Source organism: Colias eurytheme, chromosome 19 (genome assembly GCF_061535395.1).
Source record: "Colias eurytheme isolate Ceu_HAF_F1 chromosome 19, ilColEury1 Martin Lab GWU primary, whole genome shotgun sequence".
Taxonomy (NCBI): Eukaryota; Metazoa; Arthropoda; class Insecta; order Lepidoptera; family Pieridae; genus Colias; species Colias eurytheme.
In genome coordinates, this window is record NC_142998.1 from 10,924,542 (window position 1) to 10,950,806 (window position 26,265).

Genomic DNA, 26,265 nt, shown 5'->3' on the forward strand with positions numbered 1-26,265 from the left:
TAAAATAACACAAAATTTATATTGTACTAGCGGTCCGCTCCGGCTTCGCCCGTGGTACATATTTCGCAATAAAAGGTAGCCTATGTTCTTTCTCAGGGTCTAAAGATTATCTGTGCCAAATTTCATCAAAATCGGTCCAGTACCTAGTTTATGCGTGAAAACCATACATACATACATACATACATACAAACCTTTCCTCTTTATAATATTAGTATAGATAAAATATGGTTTTCAAACACAGGTTTACATTTAAACCATATAAATCTTATCATTTAAATCTCAGTTCAAAAGTATTTACAGTACTGATCATTCCACAATATTATTACAATTACAAATAAATAAAAAACACCAAAATCAGGATTATCTTTATTTCTGACATTGTAAATACATGGGAACTTTCATTATGCTCTTCTTCATTTTCACTTTCCCTACTGCCATCACCTGTGTAAATCATTTCATCGATTAATTCAATTCACCTTTAAAAACAAAACGAAGAAGGGTATGTAATAGCAGCTCTATATAATTCCACACAGAGAGAACACATTTTTGACTGACAGGCTACCGTCTCCTACCACCCGATTTGTTTTTGATTGTGTATGACCGTGAATTGACCTCTATTTGGATGCGATGGGGGAAGCGCGCCTGCGGTACGCCTGCGGTACGCCCGCGGCGCAACGGTGGCGTGCCGCCTCGACGCCTGTCCAAAATTCTTTCATACAAAATGTATAAGAAGGACGTGGTGCAAAACAGATTCAAGAGGTGCGCTTATGGCACGCCCGCGCCCGCGCCGCTTGTGTTTGACCCGCGCCTAAACCATTTTTCTTTTTAAATACCAGAGACATCACTCTAAAAATCGAAATCTGACATCTAGAATCGAATGCATCGATTACTTGTGAATAAAAATCATCGTAAATTAATAAATGCGTTGTGTTTTTTTAATTATGTATTATAATGCTATCGTTACAAATTTTTTGGCGAACAATAGTATGACGGGGCAAGTGTTAAACAAAAGATAGACGCATAGAGGTATCGGTATATCAGACGCAGCGTCAGGCCGACAGGTCGCCGTGGTCGAACAGGTCCTGGTCGTAGAGCGCGGCGCGCACGGTGCGGCCCCCGAAGTAGCGCCCCTCCAGCGTCAGGCCGACAGGTCGCCGTGGTCGAACAGGTCCTGGTCGTAGAGCGCGGCGCGCACGGTGCGGCCCCCGAAGTAGCGCCCCTCCAGCGTCAGGCCGACAGGTCGCCGTGGTCGAACAGGTCCTGGTCGTAGAGCGCGGCGCGCACGGTGCGGCCCCCGAAGTAGCGCCCCTCCAGCGTCAGGCCGACAGGTCGCCGTGGTCGAACAGGTCCTGGTCGTAGAGCGCGGCGCGCACGGTGCGGCCCCCGAAGTAGCGCCCCTCCAGCGTCAGGCCGACAGGTCGCCGTGGTCGAACAGGTCCTGGTCGTAGAGCGCGGCGCGCACGGTGCGGCCCCCGAAGTAGCGCCCCTCCAGCGTCAGGCCGACAGGTCGCCGTGGTCGAACAGGTCCTGGTCGTAGAGCGCGGCGCGCACGGTGCGGCCCCCGAAGTAGCGCCCCTCCAGCGTCAGGCCGACAGGTCGCCGTGGTCGAACAGGTCCTGGTCGTAGAGCGCGGCGCGCACGGTGCGGCCCCCGAAGTAGCGCCCCTCCAGCGTCAGGCCGACAGGTCGCCGTGGTCGAACAGGTCCTGGTCGTAGAGCGCGGCGCGCACGGTGCGGCCCCCGAAGTAGCGCCCCTCCAGCGTCAGGCCGACAGGTCGCCGTGGTCGAACAGGTCCTGGTCGTAGAGCGCGGCGCGCACGGTGCGGCCCCCGAAGTAGCGCCCCTCCAGCGCCGCCGCCGCCGCCGCCGCCTCTGGGGACGCACCACATGTTCCCATTATATTACACAAAATACCAATACGCTCATATAGTAAGATAATTCACACGCTCGGGACTCGCTAAGAGATCGCTTTCGGATTACTGAGGGCCGAGACGAACGTCAAAACGCAAAGGGATAGAAACCGCTATCGATGCTAATTGACATGAGCGTATGATGTTTCGCTAAGGATTAAGTCACCCTACCGACGACGACGACCACGAACATAGTCGAAATTTAACAAAATTGTGCAAAACACAATTAAAATAAAATTTTAAAATTTCCTGTCGTTCTGGTGATAAGTCGGTGGAAGTTAACATTAAATTCGCAAAGCATGCTGCAGTAGTGCTGTAATTTTGGTATGTTGTTTGGATCAGTTAGGGTGATGTAAATCTCAATTTGCAACTTCGAATAAGTTGTGTTCACTGCTCACCACGTGATAAACTGCGAAAATTTTGGACTTTTTTCACTTTTTGCTCTACAAGTCATAAACTATATTTAGTAACTAACATTCACTACATAAATAAAGCTAATTAAATTTGCAAATATTTAAGCTTAACCGCAGCTCTCTTAACCTAATAAAAACTAAGCTGTGGCCCTTCAAAGATGGTCCGATTTTTCCCGAAAATTTGAAATTTTTAGTTTTGCTCCCGTTTGAAGCAAAATTTTGGCAAAACCGCTCGTTCTATGAGAAGATCGTAAAATAAAGTTGTAGTACATTTAATTTTCTTTTATTAGATCAAAGTCTGTGAGACAAATAGTTCACTCACAAAATATGAAAAACAAAAAGATGGTAGAAATAGATTTTTAAATAATTGAAACAGAAGGCATATAAAATCATAAAAAGGATAATACTTTTTCATTTGCAGGCTAGATAAATCAACAAAAGTACAAAATTTGGTAAAGTAAAAAATAAAATTGTTTATAGATAGAGATTTGTGGAAGATTTGTCAATAATCAGCGATAGCAGTTTCTAGTTATTTAATTCGTCTGCCATTTGTCTCGGCCTGCTGGTATCCTTAATGTACCGTCACCGTAAATATTTAATAACGTTTTGTACGATGGAAAGATAGCGGTTAAGTTTTAAATTATAACGTTTTCTGTATGTAATTAGAGATTCTATATTTTTTTTCGATTTTCGATATAATAATTATATTACACTATCGATTATGGATTTAATAATATTATAGGTGTTTTTATTTTCAAAATCAACGGGTTCGATTCCCAGCTAGAACCATTATGATGCAGGGTGAATTCCCAAGTTCCCTTACCGTCGGGCTCGGCGAACTCGACGAAGATCTTGACGTGCGCGCGCGCCGGGTCGTCGGCCTCGCTCTGCCGCTCGTTGTAGATGACGACGCGCCGCACGCGGCCCCACTTGCCGCACTCGTCGCGGATCTCGTGGTGCAGCGCGTCGTCCACCTCGCGCGGCGACACCATGTTGCGCAGCAGCAGCGTGCGCGACGCGCGCCGCCGCATCAGGCGCTGCATCACCAGGTGCCGCGCCGACTGCCCCGAGATGGACAGCGACTCCTGCTGCTGCAGCGTGTCCGGCGAGCTGTCCAGCAGCTTGCGCTGCAGCGCCGCCTGCCCGCCGTCGGCGTCGGGCGCGGGCGCGGGCGGGCCGGGCGGGGGCGCGGGCGGGCCGGGCGCCGGGATCACCACGCCGGGCGGCGGGAGCGCGGCGGGCAGCGCGGGCAGCGCGGGCAGCGCGGGCAGCGCCACGGGCAGCGCGGCGGCCAGCGTGGGCAGCGCGGCCGCGGGCGGCACGCCGAGCGCGTTGAGCTTGGTGAGCCCGAGCGCCACGGCGTTGCTGGCGACGGCGTCCATGGCCTGGATCTTGGCGGTGGCGGCGGCGGCGGCCACGGCGGCCGCGGTGGGCATGGCGCACGTGGCGGGCGGGCCCAGCAGCGCGTTGGGCGGCGTGATGGCGCGCCCCACGCGCAGGTACTGCCCTGCGAGCGGCCCCGAGTGAGAACGGCGGTCCACGTAAAATAACAGTGTCAGAAGTGAAACTTCTATCGCAAAATACGAATTTAATTTATGAAGTGGAGGATCCTTAATGAAATAAATAAATAAAGATTCAAAGATACCGAAATCCTAGCCTCACTCCGTGACGTGACGGTTTTGCCGCGACGCGACCTTGAAATTTTACTCTAGAGGCGCTTAAAGAAGTTTCACTTCAAAACCAATAATAATCGACACGAGTGACGTCAGCGCATCGGGCCTCACCTCCGAGGTCGAACAGGTTCATGGAGGCGATGGCCTCGAGCGCGGCCGGCAGCGTGGCGTACTCGATGAAGCCGTAGCCCTTGTGCTTGTGCGCCGACGTGCCGTGCGCCAGCTTGCAGTACGTGATCGGCCCGAACGCCTCGAACACGCTGCAACACACAGAGGCGTTACGTTCCGTGACGCTCTACGAACGAGCCCAAACTCGATAAAGTTGAGTCAATTAATTACTGAGTTCCTATGGCCACGTTCCGATTCCATCATCAAATATCCGAATCAATTTTTTATGGGACTAATTCGAAACTATTCCGCATGAATCAAAATAAGAATCACTCAAATCGGTTCAGAAACCTTGGCGCAATCGGTGTACATAGATAAAAAAATATACCGGCTGAATTGAGAACCTCCTCCTTTTGTTTGAAGTCGGTTAAAAAGGAAAAAAATAAATCGTGAAACTTATATTTTAGAGCTTTTTGTATGTATATATTATGTATGTGGGCGTTCGATATGCGGGGCTCACTTCTTAATGTCGTCCTCGGTGAGCTCGGGGTGCACGGAGGCCACGTAGATGCGGTTGTACTGCTTGGCCTCCTCCTGGATCTCGTCGATGACGGCCTGCGCCTGCGGCATGTTGGACGGCCGCCCCACCACCTTGATGTTCCTGCAAGCCGACCGACCGTTGCGAGCGAGCCCGGAACGGATCAAACAGGTTATCAAGGAAATGGTGACTGATTTGTATTGGAACTCGTGTCGCGCTTTTCTGACGATATTTACCTCGATTTAATCATTATGGAAAATATATAAAGCGCGAACGCTCGCTTAGTATGAGACTGTGTACGTTTGTCATTGTGACGTAATTGCGATTCAGAAAAATCTGTGTTGTGCTAAGTAAAAGTGACTGATAAGAAACAGAGAATGCATAAGAATGCGCATAATCTGAGTGTTTTAAAATATGAGTGGCGCGCCTGCCCCGCCCACCCTTCAAACCTCTTTTTCTGTTCTGAGATACGAGTAGTCTAACATCCAAGACGTTACACTATTAACTTGACGGTTCACCAAAAAATATTTGTTTTGGTAAAATAAGATAAATAAAATAAATAAAGCCTTTATTCATTCCTTTACTTATATCTAATTACAAATTTTATTTGTTGTTAGTGTGGTTAGTATTAACATTATTCATATTTTTCTGTAACAATTCTATTTTTAAATATTAAATTAAGGGCCGATTTTTCAATCCCGAGATAAACAGTCTAATAACTACCCCTCGAATAGATTTATTCAATTATTTATCTAACTCATAACGGGTCGCCTATTTTTCAATCGTGATTTATTTGATGAATAACTATCTGACCAAATATTTCCATATTGGCAGCTCTGCTTTCGGAGTGGCGAAACAAACATATTAAATTAGTCAGGTTAGAGCGGGATAGAGTCAAATCTTGCAATTTGTCAACTTAACCGTCATTATGACTCACGTCAGGAGTGCATTTTAAGTTTGTCTTGTATTGCTCTTGTCTTCTATGATTGTTGATTGTTGTTTTGATTCGAGTAAAGAGTTTGGTTAAATTTGTGTTTCAATTTATATATTTTACGATGGAAACGACATACTTAAAGGCAGCGTTCGGCAAATTTTCAATGGCATGATCATCAGTACTATCAAAAACATCAATTTCAATATGATTTTAATTGATAATAATTATATAGAAAAAGGTTTAATTGTTAATAATTCTACGCTCTATGTTATGACATACGAAAATATCCCAAATTTGACGCGTCAGTTGTCAACTCAAACGCCTAACCGTCGAATAGCGCGCTATCTGGCCGTTGGAGCGGCAAATAGATTTATTCCTCAAATAACGTAGTTATTCGATAGATAAGTCCTATTCGTCTATTGAAAAATTGAATATTTTGTTAACTGAAGAATAAAGTCTATCTAGCTGTTTATCTGGGCATTGAAAAATCGGCCCTTAGTGTTAGTAAATTAGAAAGATAGTATGTAATTAAATATAATAAGGACCGCTTTTTTGCGGTAAAAGCCTCCTCCAATTTCTTCCACTCATCCCTGTTCTTAGCTAATCTAGTATAAAGGGCACCTGCGTGATTTTTTATATCATCACTCCATCGTGTGATTGGTCTCCCTCTTTTACGCTTTTTATATAAAGGTGTCCAATTTAAATTTATTTCTTTCTTTCTTTCTTTCATTCAATTTATTACCGAATGTGACCATCTGTCATCTCTCAATCTACACAGGTGACCTGCCCATTTCCACTATATTCCACTATTAATATTCCACATTTCCACTATATATACATTTATTAAATCTGTAGAAGGGTCAATTCTGTACATTGAAAATATTGAAAAAATAAATAGCAGGGGGTGTTACTGGATCGATACCAAACCCATATGTGATTAAAAAATTTTTTGTCTGTCTGTCTGTCTGTATGTGAAGACATCACGTGAAAACTAACGGTTCGATTTCGATGAAACTTGGTATAATTATACCTTATTATCCTGGGCGTAAAATAGGATACTTTTTATCCTGGAAAAATACGTAGAAAAAAAACAAACTTAATTTTTCAGTTTTATCCATAGACGTTGTTCTGTAGGACCGCGAACACACGTTGGGTATTATTATAGGCCTAGCCGTATTTGGGTAACCGTCTGTGAAGTTGTTGAAAACATAATTATAAACAATGTCTAAAAGTTCCCCATCATTCCCCTGTAAGCTAAAAATTTTATTCACGGTCAAAGGTCAAAAAAAATGAGTTTTTCACGATTTTCAGCAAAACGGTAAGCTTTATCATAAAGTACCTGAGGCAAAGATTGTAGATCATAAAATTGTCTATAAAAAATGTATCAATACTTTTTTTCTTACGAGCCACCGTTTCTGAGATACTTATAACGATTCAAAAAGTTATAAAAGTTGTTATCGTCATAATATGCATGAGTACGCCACGTATATACATCTAGAGTTGTAACTTATACAGTAGAACCTCGGATAACTTAAATCTCGGTAACATAAAAACCTCTGTAACTTCAAAAAATAATATGTTCCCTTCCCATCAGAGCTCAAAGCCTCTTTAACTTAAAATACGCAACCTCTATATCTTAAATAAATAATCTCTGTATTGGCCCTTAGTAACTAAAAGAAATGTTTCCACAACCTCTATAACATAAAATTGTTTGTCAATGAGGTGAAGATGTTGACTTACATGTAATACTGCTCGAACGCCAACTGAAAAAACTATTTTTTTCTTAAAACCAGGAAAAGCTCAGCATCAATCAAATATATTATATTCATCAAAAAGTTTATTTACTTTAGTTAAGTGTAAAGATCATGTACTATTTTTACACGCAATAACTGGCTGTGATACGACATCTGCATTTTACAGGACGGGTAAAACAGCAGTTTTCAAAATGTTTGAAAAACAAGATTTAATTAAATGTGCTGAAGTTTTTAAAAAGAGTAATTCAACTCAACAAGAAGTTATTACCAATGGCATCTGCTTTCTTTTTTCTATGTACGGAGCTCCTAAAAAAACTACCTGTTTAGATAAGCATCGATATGCATGTTTCGTTAAAAACACTAAACATAAAAAAACAAGTTCAACTCGCTTGTCTTCCTCTAACCTCAGTTGCTGCTCACCAACATCCTTTTCGAGTATATTACCAAGTTCAAGTGTGGCTTGGTTATGATCAGCTAGACCCTACAGACTGGGGTTGGAAGTTGGTCAACAATAATATATTAGAGCCAGTTCAAACTTTACTTCCACCTGCGCCGGAAAAACTGCTGAACACTATTTTTTGCAACTGCAAAAAGGGATGCAGTGCTAAATGTGATTGCAAAATGTCGGACTGTCTTGTTCTTTGGCATGCACAAATTGTCAAGGCCGGTCGTGCTCTAATATTGAATCACAAACAATGGAGGATTCGTTTGACTCCAACGAAGTATCATGCGATACATCGCTATTGACGCAATTTACTTGCATCCAAAATGAAGATGAAGAAGAAGCAGAAGAAGAACAAGAAGAAGAACAAGAAGAAGATCAAGAAGAACAAGAATTTGAAACTTACGAATAAGACGAATAGACTTCAACACTTTTTTTTTTCATTTACATCGCTTTTATCTTTCCCAATCTTTGAAAATTTCCGTTATTTCGCAATAGGAATAACATTAAACAGGATTACAACTGACCCGTGGAGTAGGCCTACTGGGGAAACCACGTTAAAAAACGCGCGAAGTACACTACCTCATAGGTGGCGTGGAAACGTGTGCATATTATGACGATAACAACTTTTATAACTTTTTGAATCGTTATATCTCAGAAACGGTGGCTCGTAAGAAAAAAAGTATTGATACATTTGTTATAGATAATTTTATGATCTACAATCTTTGCCTGAGGTACTTTATGATAAAACTTACCGTTTTGCTGAAAATCGCGAAAAACTCATTTTTTTGACCTTTGACCGTGAATAATATTTTTAGCTTACAGGGGAATGATGGGGAACTTTTAGACATTGTTTATAATTATGTTTTCAACAACTTCACAGAAATTCAGCCTGTTGGGACTTTATGTACCACCGAATGTTTAAATTGACCGGGCTATTAGCTTTTAGTGGAATTGGTAGTTGTCGTTTGAAAATCTCTTCATATTATAAATTTTTATTCCATGTTTGCTTGACTCTTCTTTAAATTTCTTTTTCGTTGCATAGCTTAAATGAGATAAGATGTCCGAGGTAAATATAGTCTTCAACATATTCAATGGGAGATTCATTTAATGTGACTTGTAATTGGTGGCTGTTTGTTATAATTTTGGTTATTTCCTGATTTATATTCAAACCTGCTTTTTTACTATATTTATTTAGCGATTCTATAATTGTTTGCAATTCCTTAACAATTTCTGACAACAAATCTTTATCGTCTGAAAGTCTGAGGTGCGATAAATATCTTCCGACCATATGACTCCCAATTTAGCTGGCTGAAGATATATTCCAGTACTGATATAAAGATTTTTGCTGAAGTTTTTTCCTTATAAGCGGAAGCTAAATAAAAGCGGTACGAGCGAGAGGTCTCTCAACAATAAATTGTCCTTGTCAAACGTTTTGCCAACTCAACACATCATTGATGTTTGTAGAAATGGTAGCTAGGGCGACCATTAATTTTGTGTGACTGTGCGAATTATTTCGGTAAAAAATGTTTTAATTTAAGATTTAAAAGCGTAACCCTCAAATACGTAAGATATTACGTACAGACACACAAAAAGTGCATAAAACTGTATTATACAACAATGTATGAAAAACAAATCAGTATTATTTTATTCATTTCAGTCCGATACGTCCAGTGGTTTGGGCTGTGCGTTGATAGATCACTATATCAGTCACCTTTAAGTTTTATATATATAGATAGATTATCCTTTATTTAGCTAACATTATTTTTAGGAAACATAACTTTATATCGAAACTTGTTTTCCGAGCATACTCATAAAGCAAAGATAGATGGAAAGAGGGGACTCACCGGCCGCCGAGCATGACGCCGTTCATCTGCTCGAGACTGAGCTGCGCCGCCTCGGGGATCTCGTACTCGACGAAGGCGAAGCCCTTGTGCTTCTGCGTCACCGGGTCCCACGACATGTTGATGGACTTGATGGGCCCGAACGGCAGGAACGCTTGCCGGATCGTGTCCTCCTTCAGCTCGAACGAGATGGAGCCCACGTACACCCTGCGGACGGCGCGAGTCAGCGCGACTGGCGGCGCCGCACGGGGCCGCGCGGGGCCGCACGGGGCCGCACGGGGCCGCGCGGGGCCGCGCGACGCCGCACGACGCTCAGATCTTTTCAGCTGTTGGACTCATAGACTCGACCCTTAACGGGGAATCTCCAGATATCGCTCTCATCACGTATTCAATGACGATACTAAAATGCACTCGCGTCGAAGCGGACGCGAGGAGCCTCGGTATTTATAAAATAAACTATAGGTAATTTAATAATATAAAATAATTCGATATCCATCTAAAATAATATCATAAAGAGGAAACATTTGTATGTTTGTATCGGCTCAAAAGTACTGAACGGATTCGAATGAAACCTTCCATTAATATCGTCAGTATATGTATAATAGGTTATCATCAGAATAACACATGTGAAGTCCCGTGTCCCCTTACCCCACGTAAGGGGCAGATGCATTATACATCTGTTTCACTGATCGATTTTTCTTTTTAGGGACAAGTAGGTTATCAGCCTTCTGTGTCCTACCAGACCGAGACATTTTTTTTTCTTCGTCTCCACCGGGAATCGAACCCAGGACCTCTCGGTGCTACGCTCACGCGTCAACCACTGTACCGAGGAGGCGGTTAGAATAACACATGATTTACAGAAATAATTGATTTCTCCTGCGGATGAAACCGCCCGGCATAGCTCGTCATATATTAAAGAAAAAAATAGTCACGTCTGCTCGAGTCGGTGAATGACCGGAAGGATTAAAATGATTTTAGGTCCATTGGATTTTTCTCTGGTTAAGTAACTTTTTTTTTCAAAAGATTAGCCCAGCTTTGCGGGTCGATTAGCTAGTCGGGTGGGGGAGGGACACTCGCCTGCACATGAGCGCGAGCGCCTGCTGGCGCTGCACCTGCGTGCGCTGCGAGGCCATCTGCTGCTGCTGGTGCGCCAGCGTTTGCTTCATGAGCACCATCTTGATGCTCTGCTCCATGGCGTACTTCTTGGCGCGCGCCACCGCGTCGGCCTGCTCCGAGCCGAGGCGCGGCAGCGAGCCGCCCAGGATCGCCGGCAGCGTGGACCACTTGGCGCCCGGCCCTGCGACCACCGCGCCGTTAGGTACATACCAGTGGCGTGCATTCCATAAAGACATAAAGACACTGCCTACCCTACCATTTACCAAACTCTGATCAATATTTAATATGCATAAATGAAATTCACAGCGTCATTAAATTTTATTAATTGCGCAATGTAGTTATGAAATAAAAATATATTTCAAATATATTTTAGATCCATCTATCGGTATTTTGGTAGCATTATTATCTAATTTCTATAACACCGGCTCGGCTCAAGTCACTATTCATGCGCTGCACTAGCGCCGCCACAGGACCAAGTACGTCACGGGACGGCAAAGACACAAACTATCCATGTCTAAGTTTTTATATGTGTGCTCTGCGTGTCTACGCATATTTTATATGTGTGCATGCCTATAAACACGGCACACTGATGTAATAAAACCACGCACACAAACACACAAGGTAGGCAGTGTCTTTTTACGAAGATATACGAATTAGGTACGAACCGAATTCGGAACTACATCGAAAGTCGAAACTGAAGTTGAATATGCGACCAATTTAAGAAGTGTGATAATGTATACAATTTTGTAGCGGTAAAGACCATCTGCAAATAGTATCATTATTCGTTTGTTTTGTTTTGGAAATAACAAACGTTTACTTTGAGGTTAAATTTGTTTTTTGAGAAAATTAATAATGTTTACTACGACAATTTGCAAGTGAAGTGTTTTGAGAGTAACTAAATAGATTATGTATATCATCAGTGTATTTTGTAAGATAATAAGGCATACCTAATTTAACGAAAAATTCTTATTTTTGTTTTATGAATAAACTTTTATCAATCAGAGAGTGATAGGAAAAAGGCCGATCTATAAATGGATCTATACCGGAATTTGTAATACACAAAGGTAAAGTTAATCATTAATTACATAATATAGAATACTAGTTAGGATATCATACCTACTTTGACAATTATTTTATAGATAATATGACCTATGTTCGTGATATGTTTTCCATTATTTTGCGGAAATACTATGTATCTCCAATCAAATATCAGTACTGCAATATGAAATATTAGTTTTTATGACTTATTATCATTGCAATATTTCTGCCTACCCTGTCCAAAAACTCTGTGCACGCCCCTGGTACATACACAAAAACTTCCCACTTAACGTGCGATGCGGCTCACTCACTTCTGCATATCGAAGGAGCGCATCCACGAGACTCCTGAACGGTCGTCGCGGTCGCGGTGCTATCGGTCGTGAGAGCGGCGTTCACACAAGTCGTCGTGTAGTAATTCTTATCTCGTTTATCACGTGGTCAATAGGCCACGATCAATAATTTTTCACACAAAAAAAATCACAGTAGGAAGAAACACATAAGAAAAGGAGAAGAATGTGATAAAAATGAAAGGAAATAAATTACAGTCGATTCGAGTTCGGGGAGTGGGAGGGGGGAACTTTTGAGTGTAAAAAATGTTTTATCTCGATTTCCGACAAAACTAAAAGTCTGGAAAAAGTTATATGACAAAATTATAGGTAATAAAAAGATCTACAACTTATGTGTAATTTATTTGATTTAAAATATTATTTTCATTCGCAGACATTCGCAAGGTAATCAAAACCTACAGGGTACTAATTCCTGTGAACAAAGTGTCTTGAAATTTGGTACTAAGCAATGTCTTATAACACAGATATAGGTATAATTGCGAAAAAAAAAGATTTTTTAATTACAACATAAAAAATAATAGGTTTGTTCGAGTCCGACTGGCACTTTTTTTTTATTGATAATAGGGAAGCGCATGACCACAATCTCGCCTGATTTTAAGCTGAGATGTGGTCTAAGGTGGAAGGTACCTGTTCACTCTACGCTTCATGTAAAATATCTCTAATTTTTACTAAACACAAAATGTATTTTTCTGAATGTTCGAGTCAGAACGTCCTCTATCTACAGTTACCGTATTATCCATTCATATTTTAACGTCATACCCTGTACGTAACCAAAGATTTGAACTTTTTCCTGAGTACGAGGTTGCGGGGTGATATTGGGATACTAAAATTCGTTAAAATAGTTTTATTTCCTTATTTCCATACCCTTGTCTCACCTGTGTATACGTCTCCAACTTGGTTCAGATCGTACACCGGCGCAGTGAGAAAACCTGAAAATTTAGAGTGAAAGATTAATCAAAGTAAAGAAAATCCTATCCGAAAATTGGGGGCTGGATCGCACCCGGGCGCACCGGGCGCACCACCACAAAATTAAAACATATAAATATTATTTATAACGGTAAATAATATGTATTTATAATATTATTTACAACGGGAAATAATATTTATATTCTTTAATTTTATGATCGACGATCCATGTGATCTTCATATTTATTGTGTTTCATTCTCAGTTTCAATATCGGAAGCGAACAATTAAGATGGGGCGGTCTGCATGACCTGTTTCGTTAGGTATGTTTATGAAATAATATAATGAAGCAGTTTCCATAATTTAGGGCGCGAGTGCGCCGCCGCCAGCAGACGGGCGTCGCGCGGTACAATACCGACTACCGTAAGCACACCGCGAGCCGCGAGCCCGCGCCGCCCCGCGCCGCGCCGACCTAACTTATATCTAGCCTGGAACAGAAAGCAGAACGGATCACTGTGGTCGGTCGCGCGCCGCCGACGGGACGGGCCCTCGCATCGCACGCTTGCGATCCATTATTTTTATGGGGTTCCGTGCCCGAATCTATTCTTCGTTCACGTTCACAACCGTGAAATCTTAAAAGAATCATCGACTTAGTATACTTGAATGAAAATTCAACTGTAACATGATTATAAGAACAAAGTGCTTATCTGTCATAGTCAACGGCATAATGGCTCACTATTCATTTTAACGTCGTCTCATCTGTAAGGGGATAACGAGGTGGTTTGCAACAGGCGTGGGTCCGCCGCCGCCGCCGCGCCTGCAACAGCGAGCACAGGCCGGGCCGTTAGAGGGCGAGAGCAAAGTGCGGCAAGCGCACGTGGCCGAGGGCACACTCACCGTCTCCGAGCGCCGGCTCCGCGCCCGCCGCGCCGCCCGCGCCCGCCGCGCTCGCCTCCATGCCCTGCAACTGCATCGTGTTACTCATTAGCCCCTGTCCAGCCACACTTGTTTACTTTACATTTCAATTCTCAAAACATTGTATTTTTTACAATTAATTTTCTCGAAATATCTTAATAAATTATTTTTTGCTTAAAAGCATGCATGGTCACTAGCAGACTGAGATGGAATGTCTCTTGATGGTGAAACAATGATTGTTATGAGTGAACTAACTCAACTTATATAGGGTAGTGGACATATAATTATATTTCTTATGAAAATAGATAAAAAAGTGTTCTATTATATATGAAATAATGCTTAATCTCTTAATATTATGTTGTTACACAAATGTCAAACCAAATTGATGACTAATAATTCATAGTACTAGGTGTTTCTAATTATATGTTCATCACTGTATATCTCAGTGTATGAGAATATCACTTTACTCTTTTTACAAATCATACTATAATAGGGGCATTTCACGCGAAGCGGACACAGATTTTTGGGTCAGGTTTCCGATTTCGGTTATATTTTAGTATGTTACACCTGTATATATCCTCGGTATGTATACGAAATATTTTTGCATTTAGAAGCTTAGTTTTCAAAATACAGGTCTTTGAAGATGTCAGCAAGCGTGAGGCATGCATGACTTTGTATGTAATTATCAGTTCAAAAAAGGATTTTTTTAATAAATTGATGACTGAATAATAACCCACATTATAAAACCTTTTTATTCTCATATTTTTGATTTCGAATTTATTATTAAATTCCTAAGAAAAATTAAAAAATATTTTTCTTTGTAATTTTTTACAAACTTAGCATATTTTAAAAATTTTTTAAGATCATTAAATAAATGGCTTATATTATGCTTAAACTACATGCCAAGTTCTAGAGTGGTCATCGCAGAAGTTTCGAAGCTACATGTATTATAATTGCGAAACGCGGCAATATCCCCATACTAGCCCTAGTTGGTTAGCGCGACATTCTGCAGTGGGGATGCAGATATATGGGGATATTGCCGCGCTTCGCCATTATAATACATGTAGCTTCGAAACTTCTGCGATGACCACTCTAGAACTTGGCATGTAGTTTAAGCATAATATAAGCCATTTATTTAATGATCTTAAAAAATTTTAAAAATATGCTAAGTTCGTAAAAAATTACAAAGAAAAATATTTTTTAATTTTTCTTAGGAATTTAAAAATAAATTCGATATCAAAAATATGAGAATAAAAAGGTTTTTAATGGGGGTTATTATTCAGTCATCTATTTATTAAAAAATCCTTTTCTTTAACTGATAATTACATTCAAAGTCATGCATGCCTCGCGCTTGCTGACATCTTCAAAGACCTGTATTTTGAAAACTAAGCTTCTAAATGCAAAAATATTTCGTATACATACCGAGGATATATACAGGTGTAACATACTAAAATATAACCGAAATCGGAAACCTGACCCAAAAATCTGTGTCCGCTTCGCGTGAAATGCCCCAATAATTATATACAAATACTAGCGGCCCGCCCCGGCTTCGCCCGTGGTACATATGAAAAATAGATGTTGGCCGATTCTCAGACTTACCCGATATGCACAGAAAATTTCATGAGAATCGGTCCACCCGTTTCGGAGGAGTATGCAGACTAACATTGTGACACGAGAATTTTATATATAAGAAGATAATAATATTTACTATCGGAACTCTTGCTTTTGCAGCTTTTTACCAGATTTCAAAAGAAAAGAAACAGTCTTTGTTCATTGAAACTGACAGATGTTAATTAAATCAAAAATTAAGTAACAATCTTAAAATAATTGTAGGAGAAATAATTATATTACTATTGATTATTATGTGTCTAGAAACTTCTAAAGGATGTTATGAAAACATAAACATTCAATAATAAATATTTATTTATTATTTATCAATATTATTACTTGTTTTCATTGAGAAGTAAAATATATACTTAAACTATAACTGTATCTGCTTTTTAAAATCTTTAATTGGTACAAAATTCTCTAATACTTATGTAACTTAAATACTCTCTATACTTGTTTTACAGTTTCAATGATTTTAATTTAACATTTTTGCTGTGGAATTTTGACAGATTAATTGTTATTGATGCCATATCGGCCAGACAGATATATTTATTTCTCCATCCCCACCGGGAATAAACCCAAGACCCCTAGTTTCTACTCAAATGCATCAACCACTGTACCAAGCAGGCGGTCAACATTGCTTGGTAAATTTTCATTAATTGATTCTTTCCAAATGACTCAATACATAGCAGTTTACATTATAGTCTTTGATTATCAACAGTGTCAAACCTCCTTTTTTTTTGAAGTTGGTTAAAAACTTCTTAAAGTTATATATATATAGAGGTTGGAGGCTCCTTTTACCTTAGCTTAGCTTTTTTTTTAACGTTGGGAAATGCTTTTACGCATCCCCCTCGGCAGTTTTACTGTCCAAGGGGGTATGTGGGACTCGCTGCAAAGCCATACCCACTAAAACCCAACGGTGGCCGTCTATCACCCTGAACGCCGGGGGTTAACAGCCAGGCCTTATACCCCCGCCGTCTGTGTGGCGACTGCCGCGTCTTGGCGACCCTCCGAGGCCCGGGAGCGTGTAATGGGCGCCGATATTAGACAATATCGCCATTCCATTCCGGACTTATCCACCTTACGCCACGGGGGGATCTGGTTTCCTTGTCGCGAGCATAACCTTAGCTTAGGTAACAGTGAGGTATATCAAGGAGGTTATACTAACCTTTATCCTAGTGTGATTACATATTTTACATTTAGACTATTTCAATATTTTTGGCTAAAGTTACTAACCTTTGGAGGTTAAATGAAGTTTATGGTATTTTTTGTCAAGCAAATGTGGGTAATTTCTCATTTTAGATTAATTAAAACAACAAAGCGCAAAACATTTATGATCACTTACCAATTCCATATTTTATACAGTTTACAACTAGTTCATAACACAATAGAATAATAATTGATGCCTACAAATAAATCCAGATTTATTTATTTAATTGCATTACGCATTGCTTAACAACACTTGTTCTTTATATTATAATTTAAATATAATATATTGGTAGGTATTGAAAACTATGATTCTAGAAATGTTCAATGCTTTCGTTGGAAATTTTCGTTTTTCAAAACTGTTAAGTGTTAACTATTGTGGTAATAAGAGGCAAATGACAAATCCCAAATCGTTTTTGTAGAATTTAGAAACACTCAAACCGCAAACGCCGTTTACGAAAGATGACACTGACAATTACTGACAATGACAAATGACACTGCGAGTTTCCGAGTTACGTAGTATTTGTATTCTCTTTGTTTCCGAGTTCCATAGGTAGTTTTCCTTTTTCCCAAAGAGGTTATTCCGGGTTATTCTATTAAACTAGACAGTGCACCAAAAATATTTGTTTTGATAAAATGTGATATATTTGTTTATAAAAACCTAGGGTTACTTTTTCCATAAAAGCGGAAGCAAAGCAAAAACCACGCAAAAACGGTCCGAGCGAGATGATTCCCAACGGTAAATGGTCCTAAGTCCTTGTCTTACGTTTGACAACTCAATAATCAACCAATCATCGACGTGTAGAAACTAGAAATGGTAGATATGGTAACTTCAGAGGAATAGGTTTATTGCTCTGAGAGGGTAACCATGAATTTTGTTTGACTTGGCAACATCTCACGAATTCTGTATCGGTAAAAAATATTTAAATTATAGACTTAAAAACGAAATCCACGAGCACGTAAGAGATAAGGCTACGATAAAAACTATATTATTCAGCAACCAGCTATGAATGAAAATTATAACATAAGGCCGGCCACATACCTTTTTCCTGATACGATTTCCTGATCCGTTTTCCGAAACCGGGCCTCCGAACGCAGTAAATTCATACAAAAGTAATTGCATGTCACACACATTCGATAACTTTCCATACGGTTTTTTCTCCGTCCGTTCTTTCCGAATGCAAGCCCATGCATCCGGAATTCCTGACGCGGACGGAAAAAAAGCCAAAAACCTTTCTGGATATTATGCTCGTAATTTAGCTCTTTTTACATAATGCTGGCCCTCCGTTAATCTTTGTGTGTTTAGTGGATGTATCCAGTAACGACGACGCTTTTTCTTTTTCTGAGAAAGTAAAAATGCGAATCTAGCAAGGAGGAAATCGTAGTCGAAATTCATGCTTCTTCCAAACGTGTGCACTCCACTGAAGCTACTCCAAGACTAATCTCGGTTTTCCCAATGGAACAAAACGCATGCGTGTGGTAGTCGTACGGAATTTTTCATGATACGGTTTCCGAATCAGGAAAACTGATGTATGTGGCCGGCTTAAGGGGTTTTACACTTTTACGGTACCATATACATAGGTACACTATGTTTTAGTTACTTTTACATAAATTAGGTAGCGTATCATCAATATAATATCTACTGGACATTTACCCGCTCGCTGTTCAAACAATTTGTCCCATAATTTGTTAAGCCATGGTCACCTAGTTAGAAAGAGACAAGTTGGAATGAAAAACGCTTGCACTTGTACCAGTTTTTGCGCCATTTAATCTAAAAGACCAAATTAAGATTTCAATATGCCTAAGCGTTCAAGTTATATACCTATTTAGATTTTTTTAAATGGTTTAAGTCTTAGATTACAAAATAAAAGACAGATGGAGCGTTGCCAAACTAAACCGAAATTTTTATCGTCATTTCCATAAAGTGCTGTCATTTCGCCGCTGCACTGTACGAACACGGTGCTTCTGTGTGCGTGTTATGTTACCAGAAATTGAAAAATTTCCCAAATTTTTGCCCGACTACGGAAGAAAGAGGGTTATGTTTTTCGAGTGTATGTGTGTATAATATTTCTTTGACACGCCCTGCAGCTGCAGTATAAACTGTTGGATCGATTTTGAGTTGTGAGGTGTCACTGTCATGGTAGTGACGTAGGCTACATAAATTAGTAGTCATGTTTTAATTTTTATTTTAATATAAATTCGGGTTTATGGTTTTATTTTATAATGCACCTATCTACTAAAGTTATATATGGACAAAATAATTTTATTCAATTTTTAATTAAATAAATTACATTAAAAAAGTTTTTATTTTTCAAAACATATGAATGCAAATAGCGGTAGTTTTTAGTCGAGAATGCGGGACATTTTATTTTCATCATATATCCATCATGGAGTTCACATGAATTAAATCGCGAGCGAAAACGACTATGACGCTTTTTATAAAAGTAACAAAAAATGTATAGTGCTTATTAAAATAATCTAATAATGATCATGAACCTTTATTGCACTATACAAATAATCACATTCACGATCGAAAAATCCAACAGCACTACCGAAGATCTTTTAACCATTTTACCGTTTTACCCCTAAAAATGGCAAATTCATTTTCAAAATACTGGCAGCATACGTTGAAGTTTTGAATTCCTTCGTATAATATGTAAAATTATTATTTGTATACAAAATTAAATAAGCCAAATAATCTAAAGAAAACCTGTAAAACGATGTTTTATCTTTTTGTTTGTTTTCGGGAACAAATTTTACAGCGTTTTAATATCACAAGACAGCATTTTTTTAATAAAATATCAAACCCCTTTTGACGTATTGCATGACACTAGAATCGCTATAGCACTGGCGGAGGTTCGTATTCGTTTTTGATTTCGTATTTTCTTTGACAAGGGCGATGGACGATTGACATGCTCCATCTGCCTTTTATTTTGTAATCTAAGGTTTAAGTAAAATAATAAATGGGGTAAAATCTCAACGATCTGGCGTCAAAGTCAAAATGACGTTTACAAGATGACAATCGACACGATTCACGCCATCCGCCATCGATTCACGATTGACGATTTGACGAATGACGAATGATGACTGATGACATTAGAATAAAATTCATAATATTGTGTACCGGTAAAACCTGCTAGCTTTGCCAACGGTTGCAGACTTTGCCATAGCCAACTTCTGAGGGAAAAAGTGTAGTCACATCTTAACATCAGTTTTTTGTCATGTATGCATGCCTGTATAGTAAAATTTATGAGTTAAATGGCAACACCGAATGTGATGTGGCAACTGGCAACCCAGCTTGTTTTTGAGATGTCATTTTCGGCGGTTACTTTTTTCGAATGTTGGCGGTATGAAACTTAGTGCTACGGAACTTTTACAAAAACAAACGGGAAAAGCATTGCCTACGTAAGTATTTTTTTGATATTATGTTAACATAATGTTCTTTAGCTAAATAAAAGCTGATTTACTGTGCTACAAGCTACCTTTACTTCGCAATTGGTATTGGTAAATTCAACAACCCCAATCACAACGTCTGTAATGGTGACTTTGCCATGTTTTGTTGGAGGTTAGGGCTGCCACAAAATTTCTGATGAATATTTTAATTAAATTGTCATTGTAAGTACCTACTGACTGGTGAAAAAAAAAATATAAATAGTTAGGTAGCCAGGTATGAAATACACAGTGCATGTGCTTAAATGAAGGTTGTTTTACAAAAGGTATTTATTTATTTATTAATTTAATTATTTATTGCACACACAAAAGAAATAGAGACACATAAAGTACAGCTAATAGGGAATAATGTGTACAAACGGATTTTAAAACTTGATTGGATTGGTTCCTATCAAGTTTAAAATAACAACAATTTTTATATTCAATCAAGATCATATAAATAAGAATTTCTCATTGTTTAAATCTTTTAGGAATGTCGTGTAATGTGTGATATTAAAAAAAAAGTTACTTAGTTTAATGAATACTATTTTTTTAAAGTGAAACTTTTATTACATCGTCTCAAACTTTTTGGTCTGTGTAGCGCTTGTCGCGTGTATCGCGGCTGCCGAGTAGGTATACCTACTCGGCAGCCGACCGTCACGCGACATGCGCTACACAAAGCAGTGTTCGGAACCGTTCGAACAGTTTCACTTTTACCGTGGTTTCATAAAACCACACAACATTTTTTTGTTTTATTATGTAAAACAATTCAAAGTTAAGAAACTAACTAGAAGTAATTGATTATGTTTTTTTTTTACTTTTACTAAATTGTTCCTACTACGAAAACATTTTTATTTGACAACCCTAACCCTAACTTCTTCTTATATAGGAAATATTTTGGAAAGGTTGGTGAATTTGCCACCTTCTTAGAGAGTTAAATTACCAGTGCTAAATAATATAAAGTTTTTGTTTTTACTTTATTTTACGGGATATAGGAAGAGTGCAAATATATTACTTTTTAACCTCATAAACTCCAAAAATTTCATTTTTTTTTTCATATGGCAAATTAACCAGAACTCAGAAGTGACAGCTAACTTTGCCATAATTGTTTTTAAGCTTAAAATATTATAATTTACAAAAATGAAATATAGTATATAGTGAATATTTAGTGTGTAACAATATAACATCAAATAAACACAACAATGACAACAAACACAACGTAATTAGTTACAATTAACGGAAAAATTACAAAAACAATAACGTAAACAGCGTAACAATAAAAATAAAAAAATGATTATAATTACATTCTACTAGTAACTTATATCTTATATAGCTTTATATATTATAATTAGAAATAATGTTATTTTATAGTTTCAAATGATGAACTATTCACACTCATTGTTCATTCATCTGATTGAATGTGAACTGAATTCCTCACTATTACTTTAAATGTGGCAACATTATTTTACAAAGTGACATTAGCTGCTGTCAGTTTACTTTATCTAATTAAAAATCCGAGTAAATATTTAGTAATAATGTAAATTTTCATGAAATTTACTACGTCTAGGTGCAGGTTACTCATTACGTTTTCATACAATTATATTTTTTTAAAGCGAATCAAACTTTTTGACACATGAAAAAGTGGCAAAGTAAGCAGGTTTCACGGTACTTATTTATATTTACTTGCTCTGTGATGAGAATTATGAAATTTCAAATTAGATCTAAGATCAGATGATTCCGAATTTCGCCAAAGGTAGAAAGTAGAAAGTTCCAAGACTAATACCTAATCACATATTTATCTACATAATATTACTATATTATGACCTATATCCTCCGTCCACTGGAAAGTGGAAATCCTTGTCATATAAGTATCTATTTGTTTTGAGTTGAAAATTGAAATGAGTTGTGACATGGTTGATGAATAATAATAGTTTTTAGTTTTCTTTCTTCAAAAGAAATTGGATAAATTACAATTTTGAGTTTAGTCTTGTTTTTATTATCATGATTCATGTTATAATTTTTTGTTTCAGTTCATAATTATTTACACGTCTTGACTTAAAAATATATGTATCTTGTAGATATGGCGCTTAAACAACACATGAGAGTTATTTCTACAGAGTTAATGAATTTTAAAGAAAAACACAAGGTAATAGAAGGAAGAAAAATTAATGATTGGATTAAAGTGGGGGAAAAAGTATTTGCATCTTTTTATAATCTTGGAGTACAGCAGAGATGGAACTTGTTTGATATTCAATATGAAGAGGAGACGGCTGCTATTATTTCATTGGTGACTCAAAACAAAGATTGGCTGGAAAGCTTTATAAGCCTGTATCCCAATCTGCGAATGAACCTAGACTTGGTCTGCTCAGCTGCAGACATCTGCACAACTCGCTCAGGGATAGAGGTGTTGCTGCGAGGTTTTGTGAACATTGATCCCCAATTCAACAATATCTTAGCTGACTTAGAAAGTATGTCAGAGGTGGATGAATTTGATAGAGTTTTGAAAATATGGATTGATACTGGTCATCGTCCTGACAATTTTTGTGTTGATTCTACCATACCACATACCCACTGGTGGTGGTTCTGATAAAAATTATAAGGCATTTCAATGCTGTGATAGTTATCAGTAACTTTGTGTATCTCATATTGCAATTGCTTGTTGTTTTACTTATGTATACAGTATGTTCAATGATTGAGATTTATTTTGATTAGAAATTTGTAATCCTACTATAGTTTTATTTTATACTAGCATAGCAGTCGGCCCCACTTCGCCAGTGGTACATATTTACTTTTTATCTCCATAAAAACCATCCTCGTACTTCAAGGAATAGTATAAAAAATAATTAACAAAATTGGTTCAGCCTTTCACATGTGATGCCGTGACCAAGGAAAATAGGCTTTCATTTAGTAAAAGTCATAAAATCTATATTGAAACATAAAAAAAGGTTATTTCTATTTTTTGGCAAGTTATTGTCACTTAGGTATCGGTTTTTTATTTTTCCTGAAAAGTTACGTTTTTTTAGTTACCTAGCTACCTATCATTTTATTATCCGGGGACGGCGATATAATGTCCAAATTCCTTTCAAACACAGAGGAGCGTACATGCAGATGATCTGCAGCAGATCTCAAGAGGAACCCCAATCTTTTAAATAGACTGCGTGTCTTTGGGTCAGTATAGAATACTCTGATGATGTTGGTATGCTAGATTCATTTATTTTTTGAACTACCCACATTTATTTGCAACAGTTGGTATGTTAGTACTGTTCATAAAATCTAAATGTGAATAGCCGATTCCGTTACATAAAAAGTGATGCTATGCTTGTTAACAAGATCGGATTGTAGATCTAATATATTTTCTTTTTGTAGTTATTTAAAACAATTATTGCTGATTTTACTCTGCTTAGCTTATCCTTTAAAAATGACAAATGTGTGTGTACTGTATAAAAATATGTTTGGCAAGTCTGATTGTTACATTGAAGAACTAGAACTTACAATAATAACAGCAATATACAACTACTGTTCCAGGATCCAGCTACGGAACCAAGCGGAGGTGGACCCGGAAGACATCTCCGTCACATGTAACGATGTGAACTGAGGTGAAATTGAGGCTTGTTTTACATTCTCATCTGCGCGCATTGTTTAATTTTTGAACTCGGAACCTCGCCCCGCTCGTCCCGCATGTGCCACACCATACCGGCCGCGCGCAATATTTTTGTTTGGAATAGCCACTCTAGTACGTAGTACATAGTAACTTAATGGTTCTATTTATCTTTTCAATCCCTAGAAAACAGAACTCAGTCGCATTAAACGCATTCCAGGCGGAATTCCTGAGGTCACCGGAGAAGTTCTCGTCGCTGGGCGGCAAGCTGCCGAAGAGCGTGCTGCTGGTGGGCCCGCCCGGCACCGGCAAGACGCTGCTGGCACGTGCTGTGGCGGGCGAGGCGCTCATTATCAGCTGTACATCGATAAAATTACATAAAAAATATGTACACTAAAATATAGAACATGATGGACTACCAATAAAAAATGAGCACTGCATGCACTTTAAAATACGTTACAACACATTCAATACATTCTAAAATAATCAGTTAATCCATACTAATATTATAAATGCGAAAGTAACTCTGTCTGTCTGTCTGTTACTCAATCACGCCTAAACTACTGAACCAATTTGCATGAAATTTGGTATGAAGATATTTTGATACCCGAGAAAAGACATAGGCTACCTTTTATTGCGAAATATGTACCACGGGCGAAGCCGGGGCGGACCTCTAGTAAATTATAAATAAGTAAAAATTAATTCTTAAAACACTTTTGATAATTTATTATAGAGCCCAACTTACAACGTCCGTACTGCGCGCCGCGCGGGGGGACCGCGCGAATAATACTGGTAATATTATGGATAAACTTAAATTTAGAATTCATTCACAGCTATGATGTCACAATTTTTTTTTCTTTTATTATACTTTAAACTTTATCAAAATATTTTGTTAACTGTTAATTACTTAATTTTTACTTCACAAATATTTAAAATAATGTTCATGTATAAATATCACATTTTCAGAAGCAGCAAAAGAACGGGCGCCCTGTGTGACATTCATTGATGAAATCGACTCTGTCGGTGCCAAGACAACCAACAGTTTGTTACACCCGTACGCCAATCAGTTATTTACAATTTACATACTCAGCTAGACGAGATTATATTTTATTGGACACAAAACATTTAATTTATTAATTTTTATTTTGCAGACAATAAACAAGCTGCTCTCCGAGATGGACGGCTTTCACCAGAACGAGGGCGTGATAGTGCTCGGCGCAACCAACCGGCGCGACGACCTCGACCAGGCGCTCCTGCGACCCGGACGGTTCGATGTCGAGGTGAGCGAGTTAGTGAGGGGGTGAGTGTGTGAGTTGGGGAGTGAGCGAGTGAATGAGTAATAATATTTTCATTCACTAGTATATAATACAAATGGACATTATTTTGGAGCGTCGGTGTCGGTGCCGACGCCCGACTACGGCGGGCGGCTGGTGATATTGCGGCTGTACGCGGCGCGCGTGGCGGCCGCGCCCGCGCTCGACGTGGAGCCGCTCGCGCGGGCCACCACCGGCTTCACCGGCGCCTCGGGAGCATGGTCAACCAGGCCGCGCTCAAGTGAGCACACACACACACACACGTACCACGCTGTGTCGCACACGCACTACTAGTAGTAGTGCGTGTGCACGCTACAATACCCTATATTACGCTACAACACACTACATTACGCTACTACACACTACAATACGCTACAACACACTACTTCACGCTACTACACACTACAATACGCTACAACCCACTAGTACACGCTACAACACACTACTACACGCTACTACACACTACAACATGCTAATATACTTTAACGCTATAACAATACTACACTTTACAGTACATTTCTACACGCTTTCTCATAAGCGTTTCACTGGTTGCAGGTACGAGACGCTGGACGCGGATCAAGGCGATCACGAACGGAGAGAAGATCAAACTGGCGAAGCAGAAGCCAGAAGGACAGCGCCCCCTCCCCCGCCCCCGCGCCCGTCGCCCGCCCCGCCGCGCCCTGCTTGGCCATAAATGTTATATACAGTGTCTTGGAAAATTTTGCAGGAGTTAATGATACAATAAAAATAAGTACATAATATTATAATGTTTTTGGACTTTTATTTCATACCCCTTTTTTGTTGTGTTCTCATCCCTGTAAATCCTTTTCTATGACATTAAATCTATACTTTTATTAAAGCTGACGAGTCTGTTTGTTTGTTTGCTTGAACGCACGCATCTCAAGAACTACGTGTCCGATTTGAAAAATTATTTCACTGAGACAGTCCATTTTATCAAGGAAGGCTATAATATTATAACACCTATGACCTAATTGGACTGTCCGTTTTGTAGTACTAAAATAACCGTTTTATGGATACTACAGCATATCCCAAAAAAAAAGTGTTTTATATAATCTTTTTCTGTCTGTTTGTTCAGGCTAATTTCAAGAATTGCTGGACCCATTTTGACAGCATTTTCACAGACAGATTACGCTGGTGCCTGGTGTTATAAGAATA

At 39.1% G+C, this 26,265-nt stretch overlaps 2 protein-coding genes across 3 annotated transcripts; one reads left to right on the forward strand and one right to left on the reverse strand.

Annotated features, from left to right (window-relative positions):
* Nucleotides 1-1,620: 1,620 nt before the first annotated feature.
* On the reverse strand, nt 1,621-17,114 carry hfp (Poly(U)-binding-splicing factor hfp). Of its 2 annotated transcripts, none has more exons than XM_090113434.1 (9): nt 16,889-17,114; nt 13,918-13,987; nt 12,992-13,045; nt 10,693-10,912; nt 9,619-9,822; nt 4,624-4,764; nt 4,107-4,255; nt 3,146-3,829; nt 1,621-1,871 (listed from the first exon to the last, which is right to left on the reverse strand). In XM_090113434.1, the coding sequence occupies exons 1-9, from the start codon at nt 16,895-16,897 to the stop codon at nt 1,762-1,764; spliced, it is 1,641 nt and encodes a 546-aa protein (XP_089969560.1). In that variant the 5' UTR covers nt 16,898-17,114; the 3' UTR covers nt 1,621-1,761. The 2 variants fall into 2 exon arrangements, with proteins under 2 accessions (XP_089969560.1, XP_089969561.1); XM_090113435.1 differs by lacking the exon at nt 16,889-17,114 and adding an exon at nt 13,757-13,837 and having other exon boundaries at nt 13,918-13,965.
* Nucleotides 17,115-22,767: 5,653 nt separating this feature from the next.
* Nucleotides 22,768-25,823, forward strand: LOC149900396 (uncharacterized). The gene is made up of 4 exons (XM_090113424.1): nt 22,768-23,346; nt 24,743-24,830; nt 24,928-25,056; nt 25,645-25,823. Exons 2-4 carry the CDS (start codon nt 24,782-24,784, stop codon nt 25,821-25,823), a joined length of 357 nt encoding a protein of 118 aa, XP_089969550.1. The 5' UTR covers nt 22,768-23,346; nt 24,743-24,781.
* Nucleotides 25,824-26,265: the final 442 nt, after the last annotated feature.